The sequence below is a fragment of the Grammomys surdaster genome, unplaced genomic scaffold (assembly GCF_004785775.1).
Source record: "Grammomys surdaster isolate TR1022 unplaced genomic scaffold, NIH_TR_1.0 126187, whole genome shotgun sequence".
Classification (NCBI taxonomy): Eukaryota; Metazoa; Chordata; class Mammalia; order Rodentia; family Muridae; genus Grammomys; species Grammomys surdaster.
The window spans coordinates 2,908,312-2,926,948 of record NW_021620993.1 but is presented as its reverse complement, the minus strand read 5'-3'; the positions used below and the strand labels follow the sequence as shown (position 1 = coordinate 2,926,948).

Genomic DNA, 18,637 nt, shown 5'->3' with positions numbered 1-18,637 from the left:
ATCCTCAGGGCCTACTGAGTGCAATAAGGTGAGGGAAATTGGGTTCTGATCTCAGCTTTAGCACTGGCCAAGGACCTGAGAGGCGTCACCTTAATCTGCTGACTTATAGCATTTGTGTTTCTGTCTGCAGACCTGGAGGAGGACGCAGGCCTCACCTTGAGGGGCTGCTGATCTCCCCTCCCTCTCCCTTGTCTTTAACACCTGCAATCTCACTGCATAGTATGACTCTGGGTCCTGGCTGTCTCAGACAAAAGTGAGACGCTCTGTAGTACATGCTGGTATTCTTAGGCCATACCAAGAACAGCAGCAGCTGCAGAGTGGTGGGAACTCAGAAAGAGAGTATGGAGCAGGGAGAGACTTTGAGACCACCTGGATGGAACCAATGCCAACTGAAATGGCCTAAGGCATCCATATCATCTCAGGATTCCTGGCACTGCAGTGAGGGGTCTGGCCAGGTCTGGAGCTCCAGGGCCTTGGGTATTTGTCGCTAGTGGTCATTACCACTCTGCTGGGCTCTGGACTGGTGTGAGGCACCTCTCGTGGGCTAGAATATGAGTGCTGTTGGTCGTGAGGCACCACATTAGCCCTGAGACATGGAGACTGAATAATGGCTGCATCTCTGGCATAGGGGTCTGAGCTGGGACAAACATTTGTCTGGCAACTGTTGAACTCTTTCTTCACTCTTTGCCACCAAGGTTTTATCTTTGACCCAATAGCTGGTCCATGATGACGTATGAGCACAAGGGCTTCAGATCCTCTGTCCTTTAGTGGTATGACCTGGAGACCAACTCTATCCATTTTTATTTGTTCTCTGTAGGTATAAAGTTCCCTAAGGTGGGGGCGGCAGGGACACAACTGAGCTGAAGATTCTGCTAGGTTGGTTGACTGATTAGAACTCCATGACTGTGGAGAGTTAGAGTGTTGCAGATCTAAGACGAATTATCGTGGGATGTCTTAAGAACCCTTACTGGCTAATCATTGCCGAACCCTGTGTCCTACTTAACGTCCTTGTGACTGTTAGGTTAATCCTTCAGAACACGTTCTTAGCAGACTCCTCGCCTCCACCAACCAAAGAATGCCATCAGATTGCATCTGAAGCCTATTATCAGAGATTTCCCCTCCCTCCAATGCCTCCATTTCTGACTTTGTTCTGCATCTAACACAATCCCACGTGACCAGTTCCATGGGGGGACAGCTCTTTTAGAACACCCTGAAACGGTCAGGGCTCCAGCCACTTCACTCTTGTTGGGCTCATAATAGAGTCCTATTCCCTTTGAGGCGAGAGCTGGGCTTTCACATCAACTCGGGAAGCTGGGTTATGATTATCCATGGGCAGCCAAAGGCCAGCTTAAAACCAGGCCCTCATTACTGTGGAAGAAGTGACCCTCAGGGACGCCTAGCCACTGCTTCTTCCACTGACAGAACAATGGTTCTTTTCACCAGGGTGTTGCAACCCAGCATCCCAAAAGCCTTAGGTTTTAAGCTGGGTCCCAGAACCTCCATCAGGATTTTGGGGGAAGTGTAATGTAAATACCTGTGTTTTCTGAGGGTCCTGGGCAACCTCTGTGGAAGGGTTATTCAACCCCCAAAGGGTTGTGCCCCACAGGTTGAGAACCTGTCCTAGTAGGACTTGGGGAAGGATGTTACTTGAAATCTTGTCTCTCATTCCCATGTGGCCACAAAATAACCTTTTTCTACTTTTCACTCTCTGTCATGTGTTTAGTTGACCTATTGTGGGGGAAGGAGGTGGGCATGCCTGTGTAGTGAGGGATGGCAGGTTCTTCCCCAACAACTCTGGTAATAGCTGACCCTTGGGACAGAGCTTCTGGACCAAGAGTGAGCATTCCGATAACAGCTTTCCAGAGACAGCTCGACAATGGATCCAGCCTCTGGGTGTAGTATCTGGACTGCAGGCAGGGCAGTAGGACCATGCTGTGCAGGTCTCAGGTCTGTGTAAGGATGCTACACCCCCAACCCAGATCTGCCTGGGAGGGGTGGGGCCTGGGACAAAGACTGCTTTGGCTGGAGGGCCTCAGGCTGCCCATGGGGTCAGGACCCTTAGGGGGAAGGCCTCTCCCTGATGTAAACCCACTTCCAAGGACAGCAGGCTGCCTCCAGAGAAGTTTTAGAGTGGGAAGGGCAAGATCTAGCGACCAGGAACCCTGCCATTTTTTCTTAGGTGTCTCTACTGGTTGCATGGGTACCTAGCTAATACTGATAAGGACTATTTCAAACAGTAAGTTACAGATACTGGCCAAGTGGTTCTGGTTGAATGGCTAGGAAGAAGGAAGGCAGCTTGTGTGTTGGAGTGCTGTACAGACAGCCAGGAGACGCCAGGCCCTGTTTGGTCCAGTCATTTAGCTCAGTTCCAATCTAAACATTGCTGTTTTCCGTTTGAAATACTTAAGAAACTGGCAAGGACATCACAGTGCCTCTGGCCCAAGGTTCCACTGTTCAGGAATGTTTAAAAGAAGACCCAAGTTTATGGAAAGCTTATCGATGTCTTGTGGCCACCTTCCCAGGCAATTGACTCTCCTCCCCCTCAAAACAGCACTGGGAGGGAGCAGGCATGAGGCTCGGCAGCTGCCCATGGGCTGGAAATGCTGCTTCCAGACTGGAGAGCAATGCTTCTACTACACACCAGGGTACTGTATGGCATTCCATTTCTGCACAGGGGTCATTGTGCGGAAGCTCTGAGAAATGCTGTCCCAGATAGGGACATGGAGGCTGAGAATAGTTGCCATTTCAGGGCTCTTGGGCACAATGGGGTTCAAAGTAGAATGAGTAGTGGCACCCAGAATCCATGACTGCTTGGGGTTCTCCCCACGAGTCTGCTTCACTCCCAGGGGAGATCAGTCATGAGGTGATAGTAGCAGGGTGACCTGGGGACAGGCCTATATCAGTCCCATCCTAGTCTCTGAACCTAGTGTCTTCTGTAGATGGAGTTGTCATGGATACCCTCCCCCCATCAAGGCAAGGATGGGTTGAGGTCATCTGTGCTTTGCTCCAAGAGTCCCACACAATCAGTGATATGATGACTACATGTTGTGCCTTGTGGCTGGAGGATGGGGATGGGGTTGTGCTGGACAGCTGGCCACACCCACTGCCAGGGAAGATCCCCAAGAGCAAACACATGTACTCATGGCCCCTGAATATCCCTTTATCGTGTGGAATTTGAGGCAGACCCATGGGGCAAGAGGATGAAGCTGCTACCACCCCAGTGTCCCAGGTGACCCTGAGGAAAATGGAGGCAGCCACATCCTTTAATGTCAGCCCAGGTTAGGTGATGAAGAATCCACACTACATTCTCCAACACCAGCAGGGAAGACCTGTCTACACGCACCAGATCTCTCTTTCTTCATCTTCCTCACAGAGGCAGGCAGTCCTCACCTTCAGAATAGAAATCAAATGGCCGCTTCGAAGCTCAGCCTTGTAATCTCTGGACTTTTTTTTGAGGTATCAGGATCACTGAGTTCGAGGCCAGGCTAGGCTACACAGTGGATTTCAGGTCATCCTGAGCTCCATACACAGTGAGACCCTATTAAGATAAATAAAATAAACCACAACAGAGGGGCACTTGCCTACACAGAACCTGTCCCAGTTAGCTTTAACAGGCTTGAGTCACCTGAGAAGGGAGTCTCAATTGAGTGAGTGCCCAGATCAGAGTGGTCTGTGGGCATGCGTACGGGTTTGTCCTGTTAATAGATATAAGAGGCCCTGGCTATGCTGGGCAGTACCATCCCCTAGGCAGGTGGTGCTAGGCTATATGAGAAAGTTAGCTAAGCATGGGTCTGTGAGCGAGCCATAGAGCAAGCCACCAAGCACCGTTCCTCAGTGGTTCCTACTGTACTTCCTTGACAGTGAGTGAGGTATACCAAGCAGGCCTGCCTTGATTTCCTGCCCTGCCCTTCCTCAGTGATGAACTATGACCTGCAAATACAAACCCGCGTTCTTCCCCTAAGTTAGTTTTGGCCATGCTGTTTGCTACAGTAACAGAAATGAAATTAGCCCAGCACTGTAACTCCTCCAGTCCCCCAAGACAAACACTGGTTATGCCCCTGTGGAATTACCACACATGACTGAATACAGCAGCACAAACCCCAGACTGTGACTCATGCAGATGACCCAATCAGTGACCTGGGTTTCAGTGACCCTTGCCACAAAGGCCAGGGTCAACAGCTGGGCTGATACCCATGTGCTGTGACCTGGTGCCTGAGGTTGTGGCTGAGACCTCAGAGACCCTCACACCTGGATGGTGCCAATCTGCTACATAGAAGGTGGGGTCAACTGTGTGGGATATCAGTTCTACCCTCAGTGACCCAACTGTCACTTTTCACTGAATCTGGGTTCAGATATATTGTGATACACACACACACATACACACACATACACACACACACACAAAGACACACCAGACAAGGCACTGGAAGGCAGGGCTGTAGGTTTCAAAGCTTTTTATTTCGGCTGCCTTAGAACTTTGCTTTTGGCTCTGCCATACTGAAGATGGCCAAGCGTACCTGTGTACTGGAAGGGACACTCCTGCATTGTCCTAGGATACTCAGAAGAGATCCCCACAAACTCCCTACCACCCCCAGAGACAGGACAGCTCCAAGGCAGGCTGTAGTGTTCAGAGATCAGTTTGGACATGCTATACCCAAGTAGGAAGCCAGGCAGGATGTGACCACTGGGGACAGCCCAGGAAGGTGAACCACTGTCAAGGCTTAGCAGCAACCAAATAAATAAACACTACCATGAAGTCTACATAGACACATATTTGGTTCTTTGAAAAACAAATCCAACACAAAGTGAGGGAGGGCAGGAAGGAGGCATGAAGAACTGGAGAGGAAGATTCCTATCTGTAAAGTGCAATTCGTGACGGAGGGTCTTTGGGGCCAGGCTTGGAGTTCCAGCTCTGTGGGGCAAGGGCAGGATTGTGAATGAAGATAGCATGCAATTTCTTATGACACTTGGCATTCAAAGTGGACAGTGCTAAAGAGAACCACGCTCCAACAGGATCTGCAGTGTACAGCTGAGCACAGAGCCTGGGATCTCATGGGATCTAACCACATGAGAACAGAGTACACATGCACACACGCACGCACATACGCACGCACGCACTAGGCACAGCGCTGCTCCAGCTGGCTGTGGCCACACAGGAGGACCTCACAGCAACATGCACAGAAGCCTCCTCCAGTGGCGGACACTCCTCAGGCGGCAGACAGGAATGGGAAGAAGAAGAAGTCGAAGGCAAATTTGAGGGCACCATGCACGGTGCTACGCCAGTCCTGTTCGATCTTTACGTGCCTCCGGGCAGGGGACAGCTGGGCCATGCAGTTGAGGCAGCTGATGGCCTTGAGCTCGAAGACGGGCCACTTGCTACCCAGGCGGCCCTCGAGGATGGTGCTGAACTCTATGAGGCTGCCCTGGCGCAGGTTCAGCAGCACATCCTTGAACTCGCTGCTGGCCCGCAGAACAATGTCCTTGGTGATGTCATCCTCTTCATGGCCGCGGTTGCCGTTGGTGCCAAAGGGCATGCCCACTGTGATCTCAAACTTGTAGCGGTCAAACTTCTTGATGTGGCAGGGGTGCTTGGCTAGCTGCTTGAGACGGCAGAGCTCCTCCTCAGCTGTGGACGTGTTGCCAGAGCTACAGGATGGGTAGGCCTCGCCATAAAGGCAGCGCATCCAGTCACCCAGGAAGAACGGGAGCATGTTAATGGCCGACTCGGCGCTGTTGTCGATCTCAGTCACTCGGACATACTTGAAGCGGCCGGTCCATGTGACCCTGTGGCCCTCCAGGTGGCTGCACAGGATCTGGGTCCGTGCCATGTTAGTCTCCTTCCAGGCCCGTGGCCCACACAGGAAGCCATATTGCTGCCAGGTGAGCGTGGAATTGTAGACCTTCATGCCTTCTGACCGGTATACATAGAACCAGCAGAAGAGCAGGATGGCTGTGAGCCACACCAGAATGAGCTTCACCATGGAGCTCCTGGTCAGGGACTTGACCATCCCCATCACCGAAAAGTTGGCCTTGGTCCACCAACGGAAAAGCAGGGGTATGCCGCAGATCACTGTGGTGACGGTGATCTTGGTGAGGTCCAGTGACAGGAACCATCGGGCAAACTGCACTGTGCCCATAAGGGCAAGGCCAGCCACCAGGATGGGGAGGGCAAAGAGGAAGAGGAAGTAGCCGATGGAGGCACGGACCAAGCCCAGACCGGTAGACTGGAGCAGGATGACCACGGACAGTTCACACCACATGAAGCACACCAGGTAGGGCACCAGGTAGCAATAGGTGCCCTTGAAGCTCCTCAGCTGGGCCATACGGAAGAAGAGGTAAAAGAGATAAACATAGAGCAGGCAGGGGAGGCTGACGTTTAGGATGATGAAGTGACCGATGGGCACGGTGAAGAACGTCTGGCCGAGCACTTTCAGGAAGCGCCAGTCCACAGGCATGGTGGGCAGAAGGGACAGCAACCCAGCAGCCACCTCGGTGACCAGGGCCCGCCTGGTGTAGGGCTCGGCGGAGCTACTTAGGCTCATGTAGCTGGTCACCGTGAAGAAGGCGGAGATGACGGCCAGCTCCGAGCAGGGGATGCAGTCCTTGCTGGCTAGGGGGAAGGAGAAGATCACGAAGACGACCGACAGCAGGAAGTGGACGTAGGGCTCCAGGTGGTTCCAGCCGAAGTTCACTTCCGCCTGCTCCACGTCCAGGTTGGGCTCGAAGCGCAGCAGCAGGTCGGTGAGAGTGCGGAAGTTCTCCCAGGCCTTGCTGTCCTGGAACACCTTGAGCGTACAGATGACCATGGACACAAACGACAGGTAGAAGACCACCAGGGGGATGAAGAAGGCGAAGAAGTCGATGGTTAGGTTGCTGATGATGAAGAAGAAGATGAGGGCGTTGATGTGATGGGTGGGCACGATGGTGGAGAGCCAGTGCATGCCCGCCTTGGAGGCCACGTCAATCAGGTACTCTTTGATCTCCATGATGGCGTGTAAGGGGTACTTCACCACCTGGCGGGGGACGCAGAGCAGAGACTGACTGTGACAGAAGCCCCTTGCCATCCAACATGGACTGCCTTTAGTTTCCTGGTTCTGTACAAGGTGAATGCCTCACCCCAGCGTTCCCACTCCTGGACCTTGTCCTCCAGGAGCACCTTCTCCAATCAAGTGCTCCCCATACTCCACAGTCCCTAGAGACTTGCGTTCCCCTAAGCCCTATACCCCCGTCCTGAGATCCCACTGTGCTGGTTTGAATGAGAGCGTCCCCCAGAGGCTCACACATTTGAATGTTTGGTTCTCAGCGTGTGGACTAGTTAGGAAGATTAGGAGATGTGGGATTTAAGGTTTCAAAAGCACACACCGGGCCCAGTCTTGTTCTGTTTCTAGGCCTGCGACTTACAGATCAAGATGGATGCTTTCGGCTACTGCTCTGCTCCAGCACCATGCCTGCCTGCCTGCCACATTACAGAAATGGACCAACACTCTGAAACTGTAATCAAGCTCCCAATTAAACGCTTTCTCTTATAAGTTGCTTTGGTTATGGTGTCCATCACAGCAATAAGACAGTAGCTAAGACACCCACATTCTGCTAAGGTGATGAGGGTCTTGCACATGGCTACTATATCTAGGGGGGGGCACCTAGATCCCCATCTCCCCTCAGGCTTCCTGTTTCAGGATACAATAGCACGCCAGGTGGTGGTGGCACACAGCTTTAATCCCAGCACTTGGGAGTAGAGGCAGGTGGATCTCTGAGTTTGAGGCCAGTCTAGTATACAGAGCGAGTTCCAGGGTGGTCAGGGCTCTATGGAGAAACCCTGTCTTAAAGCCCTCCCTTCCACAAGCAAAGAAAAGATACAACAACACTGGGTTTCCCATCAGCCATTGTGTCCCTCTCCAGCATATGGATATCAGCACTCTGACTCTTTCCTCGACTGCCAAAGGGACAGGAACCGTTACTTCACAGGCCACACTAAGCGTAACATACAGGTGCGGTGTGAGTACCAAGGAAGGATGGTCTGGAAGGTTCAGAGAGCTCAGTGCCCCGCCCTCTCACTGACACTGGAAACTGAGAGTGGAAGACTGCAACCCAAGCTGACAGGGAGCACGGCCACCTGCACCCAGCACACCAGAGGCAAGTGGCGGGAAGCCAGCTTCAGCTGAAACCTGAGAGGAAATGTCCACATCAGATTTCCCATAAGTTAATGTAAGACATATAGGATTTCAAAACATTAAATTTGCTTTTAAGAGGTCACTCTGATGCCTCGGGCTTGAGGAAAGCTGCTGGACATCTAGAACATTCTTTGTGGGAGTCACATCAGTTCACAGAGGCTCCTGTCTGTGACTGAGAGGAGCCTCTCGGGCCCCTGCATGTCCCTTGCATGGCAAGGCATGGAGGGCTGAGGCATCCCGGAATGTGGAGACACCTGTGAGAGCTTGCTGCTTTTTCTCTACACAAGACTGGAAGTGACTGCCCGCAACTGGAACAATTCCAAACACTGTAACATGGGATCTCATCACAGACTTTAAACCTCTCTCCTCAAAAGGCCTTCCAGATCTCACAAAGCTCAGGCACAACACTGTGGCGTGGCGGGACATACACTCAGACTGAGTGTGGTGGAAGGAGGCATCACAGTGCACCCTGGAAAGCTCTGGCCTGAGGGTCCTTCTCCAATGCATCCTTTCACCTTGACCCCCATTATTAGCAAGAGTGGGGCTTTTCTTTGCCAAGAACCATACGGACCCTGCTGGCTTCCTCCTCTCAGAGTAGGAGCACCATCTGGGAACCCTGTCTGTGAACATGCCCAGTCTAGTGCAGCTACACGGGCCTTCCTCACAGCTACGAGCCTCCACGCCACCCCATGCTCAGAACTTTCCCAGAACAGTCTTTTCTGCCCTGGGCGGTACCCGACCTCCCGGCCAAGAGTGAGGCTTTACCTGTCAACAACCTGGGGGCATGGCTCACACATGGACCTTATCTCTCTGGAGTGTTGTGGTGAATTGCTCTCCACTTTCTTACTTCTGTCCTGTCTTCCCATCCCCCGTGGTGGCCTGCTTCACATTCCAGCCCCCTGTGAAGACTGTCTAGCCACTTCCTAGGCAGCAGACTCAGCTGCCCCCATTTTAACCTAGTTGCTCCAGTCTTACTGGTGTGTGTGGTTCGTGTCTTCTTAGCCATAAACACTGGAACTGAGGCATGCACAGCTATGGGCTACGTAACAGTTCCTCTGCAGATAGGCCCTTGTGTGGGCTTGGCTCTGTGGCCACACTCTGCTGAAGCACTTACCTGGGTCATTACCAGGGATGTTTGCATTCCTGCAGTCTGAGATATGGATACATCTCTGCAATGGTGCTACGGCCACAATCTGTGTCTCTACTGAGTCCCAACAACAATGTGGAGACTGGTCAAAGCAGGGTGCATTTCTATATCCCTCCTATTCTAGTTGTCTCCCACCAGTGTCTGTTCTCCCAGCTCACCCTTGGTGTCCCTGCATGGTAGATTCAGTAACCAGGCCCATGGCTGAGCTGACCCACAGGCCCTAGCACTTTACAGGGTGCAAGGCATATTTAGAAAGTGGCCTCTGTCCTGGGTCACAAACAACATCAATATATGTGAATCTAAATGTAACTCCAACACCTCAGCCTGCTGCCCTGGCATGAAGGCTCTGACTCTCCTACACAAGTGTACCTGTATGACCCTGCCTCTGTTTTCTGAGCTGAGGGACTGCCTTACACAGGAACCTCAGATGACCCAAGGGACCCAGATCCAGGTGTGTCTGTGAAGTTAAGGGCCTCTGCCCTCCAGCTTCAAGGAGCGAGACAGGGTGCCAGGCAGGAGCTGGCTGTACCTTCTGGCGTAGTGGCAGGTCCTCAGGGCTCTTCCCTGCCAGTTCATCCTCATCTTCATCCTCATCCTGCAGGAACAGGTTGGTGGGGATGATGCCCTTCGCATACTTCTTGGTGAGCTCCACAAAATCGTCCAGAGCAATGTAGTTCTTGGCTGAAGCACAAAAAAGATAGCAGGTTCTCCAAACCACACACTCACTGTCACCCTGATACACACATGACATAGGATGGCAACTTGGGGCCCCGCCAGGTTCAGGCACAGAACCACTCCTTGGGCAAAGACATGAAAAAAGAACCAGTTGGGTGTGGAGGAAGTAGTATGTCTGCTGTCTGTCATCCTCCACCTCTGACCTAGGCAACACGCTACATATATGAAATGACATGCCCGTCTAGTCCTTAATGTCTAAAGCCTACCTTAAGCCAAGCCCTATTGCTAGACCGTCAATCAGCTGCACCCCTGGCACCCTTTGATGCCCTTCTTTCTACCATGCAGAGCCTCAAGACGCTGGGGACTAACTTTCCCAAGGCCACCCACCACCCAACCTTCCATAAAACAGGATCTGTGGGACTGCTACGCTACAATCCCCATCCATCATGACCCCCCAAAAAAGACCTACTACACACACAATAAGTCCTCCATCCAACAAGACCTACCATGTGCCCAACAAGCTCTCAGCTCACAGCATTTATAGAAGGCCAGCATAAGTCTGCCTTGTGTTCTTACCCCTGAGGGTTCACTGTGTGTCTGCAAACCTCTCTATCTCAGAGCCTACTCTGCAACGGATGATTTTTTTAAGCACTGGGAAATGCCAAGGACATGTAAATGAAATGAAATGAAATGAAAAAAAGCATGCCTCCAGGGAAGACACATGCTAGATACTGGCAGAGTCACCAAGAGCTATGGCCGTGTTGGAAGCTCTCACTGGGCTGGCTTGGGGAGACTGCACTCAGGAGTTAACGATGAGTCACAACTGTGAAGCCCTGCCCCACCCACTGGGCCTCACAAGGATGCTCTGGACTTAGCTCTCTCATCAGTGCTGAGAAGTCCCTAAGCCCCTCCCCTACCTGTCCATCTTCTTCAGGATGGGAGCCTGGAGCCCTTGAAACACAGATTCCACCCCTCCACACATATGATGTCATGGTCTAGTGTCTTCTAATTCTTCAATCCCAGACACTCCAAGGCCATCTCCAGCTCCTTGGGTCCCCAGTCTCTCTCCCATCCCACATGGGTGCTGTAACACTCTACATCTGCCTCAGCACAAGTGCCCACTGGGACACATCCCACACAACGCTCTGCTCCCTCTCCTGCCTGTTGATAGAGCCGTCTCCCTCACTGATCACTGATCACTCAGGCACCAGCCCCACCTGAGGCCTTCACTGGTCACTGGTTTCCCATTGTCGTCTGAAACTCCCAGTATATACAGCTTAGGTCCCAGGGACCAAAACACTCTCACCCAAAGAGAGTGAACAGAGAGTCCATTAAGCACCAGACCCTGGTAGGGGACCCAGGCTAGGATTAAGAGTGGATGCGGTGCTGAGTGGTATGCGGGAAGCAGATAGCAGGGTCGCAGCACAGGACGGACATACTCACACTCACTGCTGACGAGGCGCTCCAGCATGCGCCTCTGCTTCTGCAGGGACTTGGGGACTGGGCCTGGTTGCGCCCCTCCATCTGTAAGATCAGAAAGGATTGTAAGCCGGGGCTGTTGGGTTGCCCTGCTCTGTAGCCCACCGGGCGTAGGACTTTAGGATCCTGGTCCATCACTGTTCTCAGGGATCACAGGGATTGGGGTCTCATCACATGCAGGGGCTGCATCCCTGGGTAGCCACTTCTGAGCCTTCATGAGGAGGACCAGCATATTCAGTGATGAACACACCCATGCACCCTTTCCCTCTTTAGCTGACACTTTCTCTCCTTGTCTGCTTTCAGCCAATATAGACTGAGCTGTTCCCTGGGGGGTGAGGACCAGGTTCCTGTCACTCCCTGTATCTCTGGTCCTGGACCCAGAAGCACCCCAGCACACTCTGATCAATAGATGAGCAACAAATGGAATTTATAGTCTTGCCAACATGCTAGTCACCTTCCAACCATGGGGCCCCAACCCCCACAGGAAAGGCAAAGGGAGGGTGGTTGTTGGTGAGATGGCTGGCCTACCTTGCTCGTTGACCTGCCCGACATTCTCCAGCAGCTCGGACACAGCCACCTGCTTCTTCTTCTTGGGGTTGAGTTTCCAGTACATGACCAGGGCAGCCTTGCGCACAGCCCTTTCCAGGTCGGTCTCAGAGGATAGCTGCTTCACCTCAGCCTCGTTCTCAGAAGTAATGCCTGATAGACAGAGGCATAAGGCAAACCCATACCTCACAGCAGCCCTCCATGAACACTCCCAGGAGGCTGGGCACAGGGATGTCAGGGAGGTCTGACTGGCTTCTTTGACTCAGGATAGAGTAGGTATCTGCCCCCAGAGTGTGTCTGAGCCCATCTCTGCCAGCATCAATGCTCCAGGTTGGATGGAGGCCATGCTGGCTGGCAATGCCTGAGTGTCCACTGCAGCACAGGGCTGCCCGTGCTTGTTTCTTCTCACCCCTGATTCTTGGGGACCCTCATCAGCAGGTATTACAGAGATGAGGTGCAAAGCACGGTGCTGTGGGCCCAAACCACAGGTCTGAAAAGGCATAGGCTGCCTAGAATGGGGGTCTGATTCACTGCAATTACCAGTGTGAGTGTGGCAGAAAGGGGCATCTCTGTGCCCACAGAGTTTCTTGGGCTGAGGTCCTTCCTAGGGCAGCTGGGAACATGGGTCTTCCACACAGAACAAAGAAAGAATGCCACAGGTTCAGGGAAGTGAGGTGAGCAGGGACAGGGGCAGGAGCCATAAAATGGCATCATGTTTCTCAGGAGGACTGCGCTTTTTATCTGCCCAGGAATCTTGGAGCAGGAATGCAGGGCAGGGCAGGGCATGCAGGCCAGTTGGGCCTGTGCTGCCTCCCCTTCCCACCCTCCAGGGCTATGCCCCTGCCTCTGCTCCCAAGCAGCCCTGGGAACCACTGGCACCAGATCATGGTTATGTGGCTTGCTCTCCCCTTTGCTGGCCAGCTCTAGGTCATTCCACCTGCCGTGGCCTGGGCAGTCTGACTGAGACATCCTGGCTGACATGATTTAATAGGGAAACCATTCCTTTTTTGTTTTGTTTTTCCTTCCCCAAACCACAAGTCAAGTTGTAAAGGGAAAAGATTTGTACACTAAATGTAACATTGAGAACACTATGGTACATAGAGAGGAAAAAAAAAGATATAAAGTACTTCCCTGGGCTTTGTGTTATGAGTATGTAGCTTCTATATATTGCAAGTTTTACACAGCAGCATAAAAATTTACAGTTAAAAATAAATATAAAGGGGCTGGAGAGATGGCTCAGGGGTTAAGAGCACTAACTGCTCTTCCAGAGGTCCTGAGTTCAATTCCCAGCAACCACATGGTGGCTCACAACCATCTGTAATGGGATCTGATGCCCTCTTCTGGTGTATCAGAAGACAGCTACAGTGTACACATACATAAATAAAATCTAAATAAATAAATAAATAAATAAATAAATAAATAAATATCAAAATACACAACAGCATAAACTGTGAAGCACCTGTGTCACCTCTTCCTCAGACTTGAAGCCTGCAAGACACTCAGTCTAGGACACTTGGGACAGATATTTCTCTCTGACTCTAAGATTTACTTCCCGATTTGGACTAGAACCCAGAAGAGACATGAGACCTAATTAATATTTCTTGTGGACACCAAGCACAGGACAAGAGTCATGGAATTGGCCTAGCTTGTGAAGTAGCTGGAAGATTTCAAAAGCTTCTCAGTAGAAGGAGACAACCAAAAAAACTTCTCCCTTCCCAATGGTGTGGCCAGTACTACAAACCACACGTCCTGAGGGCAGCTGCTAGAGGCCCCACACAACCTCACCTTTCCGGTCAGCGAGGCACCGCCTCAGCAGCTTCACGGCCTCCCGCCTGCCCTGCTTGGCTGCCAGGATTAGCCAGGCCACGGCTGAACAGCTGTTGAGTTCTTCATCTGCATCATTGGCAAGTCGTAGGTAGTGTTTGCCCACCTAAAAGCAGACATCCATCATGTTCCAGCTTCTGGGATGCTGTCCTCCTCACTATGGGGCAGGTGTGGGACCCTCTATAATGACACAACTATGAGCTGTATGCTGTGCTTAGCTCCTTCTCTTGCTCCTGTCTCCTGAGTGCTAGAACCCCATTGTGGTCAGAAAACTAGAATGGCTGACTCCATTTGCTGCCTCTCAAACAGCTCATGCTGAAGAAAGGCAGCCACGGGAAGCTCTGGCCTTAGTCCAGATTACTACTTATTGTTATAATAGAATTATTTTTATTTAAAAAAAAGGTTACATTTATTTATTCAGAGGACAACTTGTGGGATTCAGTTCTCTCCTTCTATCATATGGATTCTGGGACTCCGAGTTCAGGTCATCAGGCTTGGCAGCAATCACCTTTCCCTGACTGAGTAGTTTCACCAGCTCTGACAGAGCTACTGGAACATAACCTTGCTGCTTGCTTGCTTACATGTTGGCATGACAGGTTTTCTCTTTTCCATGGGAAGTTTGATTAGTTTAGACAGATTGTAGAGCCCAAAATATTTACTATCTGGCCCTATGCAAAAATCCTCACTTATCCAGTCCAATCTTCCCACTCTACAGATGGGCAAAGTGAAGCCAAGAACACAGACAGGCCAGGAAAGAGCTGGGCATGCTCCCCAGCTTCAGCAGGCCTGGGCTATAAGCTGGGGAGGACTTCACAGTCCAACACAGCACTGCGGATGCTCTCTAGCTTCCAGAGGCACAGGCACAGGCTGGGAATGACTTCATAGTCCCTCAGATACAAAGAGAAAACTTTCCTGGTGTCGCTGCACAGATCCCTTACCCCATCTTTGAGGGTTGTGGGGTGGGAAACTCCAGGAGTCACTTGCTTGAGCCACAAACATAGGAGTCAGAAGTCACTCTAAGCCTCTGGGTCACACAGCAACCTCTTCCCAACCCCATAGGGTAGGCTGAGGTGAGGCTGGAGGTAAGGTGAAGGCCTCCTGCATTCTAGACCTTGGGATAGGAAATAGCAGGGAACCTGGACTGGTATGGCAGGCTGCAGAGTACTGACAGACAGGCTGGAGGAGACAAAAACTTTCTTGGCCTCCATTGCAGCCAGAAAGTGGGCCTGCTGATTCATACCTTCCAGGGCATCATGAGGAGAGAAAAGATGAACTATAAGGTCTCTGTCCTCCCTCCCTGTGTACTTGGGTCTCTGACACTCAGCAAACTTGTCCTGCCTGAGCTCCTCCACTCCTGACTCTCCTGTCCCACAATGCCCTGGGCAGAGTGGACCATCAGCTGAGACAGACCCTCCTTAGGGAACAAGCCTTTTGTAGACAGCTATTAGAGGGTGGGTGGACAGGAAAGAGGGAGGGTGTCCTGGAGGTGGAACACATACCCAAGACAGGATCTGTGTAGAATCAGAGTGGTGAACATAGGTACACCAGGAAGGTACTGAGAGAGAAAGAAACCCACCCAAACCTAACCAATATGGAGGTTGGCATAGCTGTGCTAGTTCCCTATCCCTACAGAAGAGGCCAGACCCCTACTCCATAAGTAACAGGACACCAGGACAGACCCATTGTGCTGGAGTCATGTCCTAAGAGTCTCCCAGACACTGGTCCTCACCTCTGTCTGTGCTTTGGGGTCTCCAGCCTTGGCTTTCTCCAGGACTTCTTCAAAGGGAATCTCCACATCTGCCTTCATGGGACCTTGAACATGAAGAGAAATCAGAACGTCAGAGTGCCAGACCTTACCACCCATCAGCAGAATAGAGGTTGGCTGGACCAGGTTTCAGGAGCCCTGCTACCTACTCTCACTTTAACATTGAGGCAAGAGGCAGGAGGCTGAGCCTGACAGACAGGTGGCTTTCAAATGCTACAAGCAAGCCAGAACAGTGGCAGCTAGCTAGTTGTTCTATACTGAGGGTGTGAGGACTGGGAGTGGGGTATGGGCCTGAGTCCCACTGTCACCTTCAGCTCCAGCCCACTCACAGGACTGTAGTCTGAGAGGCCTGAAAGAGCATGAGTGCACACCAACACTCAGCAGACAGAGTAGCTTTGGAGGGCACAGCTGATGGGCATTCCTTTATTCCTTAAGAGTGGGTGTCTTCCCTGTCAGGCTGCTGTGACAAATGCAATAGGGTGGAAACTTACAAATTGAAATTGATTGCTTAGGGTTTTAGAAGTCTGAGAGGTCTGAGTTCACAGTGCCTGCAGACTGGTTTCAGAAGGGCCTGGTTTATAGCTCGTGGTGGCACTTCCCTGCCTTCTCATGGAAGGGGCGAGACAGCTCATCCACCTATTCTATAAGGGCACTAATCCCATTTATGAGGCTCTACTCTTATGAGGTCATCACACTCCAATAAGAAATAAGCTCGTCCTGGGCTGCAGGGAAGTACACACAAGCCTTGCATGGCACCTCCTTGCATGGTTCAGGGATGGACACAGTCAGGCCTATAGAATCAACACTGGGCCATCCTCTCATGCCAGATTGGCTCTATGGCAGGTCCTGATCTCTGTGGGCCCCCAGACAGGGCCCTGTCCATCTCTTCAGTTAGTGCTCACCCACACGCCTCGTGCACTTGAAAGAATTCTGCATGGCTTGCTAACTTGGCATTTCTGCTGGCCATCTCAGGGAGGAGAGCCCCTCAGGTACACCACCCTTTCTGCTAACACCAGTTCCCTCATCCATCCCGGCCCCCAGCTGTGCACCGGTGTGGTTCACTGCACTGAATCTAACTGGTCTCCATGCCCCAGCTTCCAGCAGTACAGCTCAGCAGACTCAACAGACAGGGAAGAGTGTGTTGGGCCGACAAAGGAACAGCTGTGAGCAGGTGTGTAGCATTCCTCTGCCCCAACATCCCAGCTCATCAGCCCTGCCCTCCCTCTGTCTGGCAGTGGTGCTGCCTGGCTGGAACTTGATTCGCTGAAGCAGCAAAGGGTGGGAGAAGCTCTCCTGCTCATCAGGAGCAGGGCTGCGCTCAGGCACACCAGGCTACCTCTGGTATCCTTCCCTACCAGCCCTGACTGTGCACCAAGCCCCTTGGAGGCAGCCTTCATACTGTGAGCCAACTCACACCTTAAGTTCCTCAAGCTTCCCAGTGCATGCTTAACCCTCCCCGAAGAGCATTGCGACTCTCACATGCTATGCTCTCCCCACTTCCTCACCCTTGGTCCTAGGTCCTTGGCCTCCAGTGTTTCTGCCCCTCTCATGACAGCCATCATGAGGGATTACGTTGATGAGCAAGAAGAATGACAAAGGCGCCAGGGCCACATCACCCTTGTGGCCAGAGCAGGATCATATGTACCAGTCAGGGTTTCCCCACATGGGGCAGTCAAGGCCTCTTGGCTGAGGGGCTCCATAATAAACAGAGTAATTGGGGCTACCCTGGGCCAATGGGGTTTCCCACATAGGATAGCCAAGTTAAAGGAGTCTCCCACAGGAGCCTAGGGATACCCATTCCCCCACACAGGGCAAGCACCAGAGTCACTCTGGGATGAGGGGTTCCTCAAACATGTGGGGCCCACCCTTCTGGCTAGCAAGGCCTTAGGAAAGGCACAAAGGTGGACAACTGGCCAAGTAGTTCAGTGGCCAGCACCAGGCTGAGGCACTTAGCTCCTACCACCAAGCCAGCAGACAGCTACTGGGCCCAGAAGCCATAGGCACCAAGCTGATGAGACTCTTGTCCTTGTCATGGCCCACTCTGAGCGACAGTGAGGACAGCCATGCTGTCAGCTCAGGTGACAGGATGACTGGCAACATCAGCCCTGCCTGAAGAGACTTCCTGGAGAGGCTGACATTAGAGGCTTGGAATGCAACCAGAGGCTGAAAGTAACAAACAGAGGCATGCTGCCAGCTTTCCAGAAGACTCAGAGAACATCGGTGGAGACCTCACGACAGGGCAGCTTACAGCGCTGACCAGGTCACAGCCTGTACTCGGGGATGTGGGCCAGGTCCTAAATGACCAACAACGTGACTCAGAGGGTCACTCAGCTGTGTGGCCTAAGGTCAGCAGGGGTAGCGTGTTCCCACACTCACATCTACATTGGCCCCTTATGCCTAAACAGTCACCGTCCTACCGAAAGCCCTTTGAGGCCCAGAGATTCCAAAGAGGCCCAAAGGGATGAGGAGAGAAAGCTACAACCAGGCTGGGTCCACGATGGCCTGTCCCAGAGGCCCGTACTTGATCCAAGGTACATCTAGGCTAGGATTGCAGATCCACACAGCACAGCCTATGTTCCTTCCTCCTAACCCAGGATTCACCTCTACCATGCCAGGCACTACCCCATCTGTAAGCACTAGGCAGCTGAGGACTAGTCAGCCCTTCCACCAGAGGGGCAAGAGGGCAAAACTACATACAGCATCAGTAGGGTCTCCCTGCCCACTGTGTCACCAAGGTCACCTAGGCCACCTAGGACAGTAGGACCAGGCCCAGGGCTTCTGCTTGAGCAGAGTGACAGGACTCCTTGGGCCTGAAGATCAGGACACCTATGAGAAGGGGCTGGGCTCCTCTGGCGACTGGCTGGGCACAGCTGGAGACGACTCATATATGGCTCGCAGCCCTGCTGGGTCAAAATTCAGAATAGATCCATCTCACTGTTCAGCCATCTCCATTGTCTGCCCAGAGCCTCATAACTTCTTGTGGCCTTCCACTAGCCCGTGTCACTGGTCTCCTTGCACTAGCCCGTGTCA

General features: G+C 52.3%; 1 protein-coding gene across 1 annotated transcript in view; it reads right to left on the bottom strand.

Annotated features, from left to right (window-relative positions):
• Window positions 1-4,437: 4,437 nt before the first annotated feature.
• Window positions 4,438-18,637, bottom strand: part of Wfs1 (wolframin ER transmembrane glycoprotein) — a 23,935-nt gene continuing 9,735 nt past the window's right edge. Inside the window, exons 3-8 of the mRNA XM_028758149.1 lie at window positions 15,572-15,654; window positions 13,804-13,948; window positions 12,001-12,171; window positions 11,437-11,517; window positions 9,848-9,999; window positions 4,438-7,013 (exon numbers count right to left, since the gene is read on the bottom strand). Coding sequence (XP_028613982.1) covers window positions 5,208-7,013; window positions 9,848-9,999; window positions 11,437-11,517; window positions 12,001-12,171; window positions 13,804-13,948; window positions 15,572-15,654 — 2,438 coding nt within the window. The 3' untranslated portion in view covers window positions 4,438-5,207. The remainder of the gene's footprint in view (window positions 7,014-9,847; window positions 10,000-11,436; window positions 11,518-12,000; window positions 12,172-13,803; window positions 13,949-15,571; window positions 15,655-18,637) is intronic.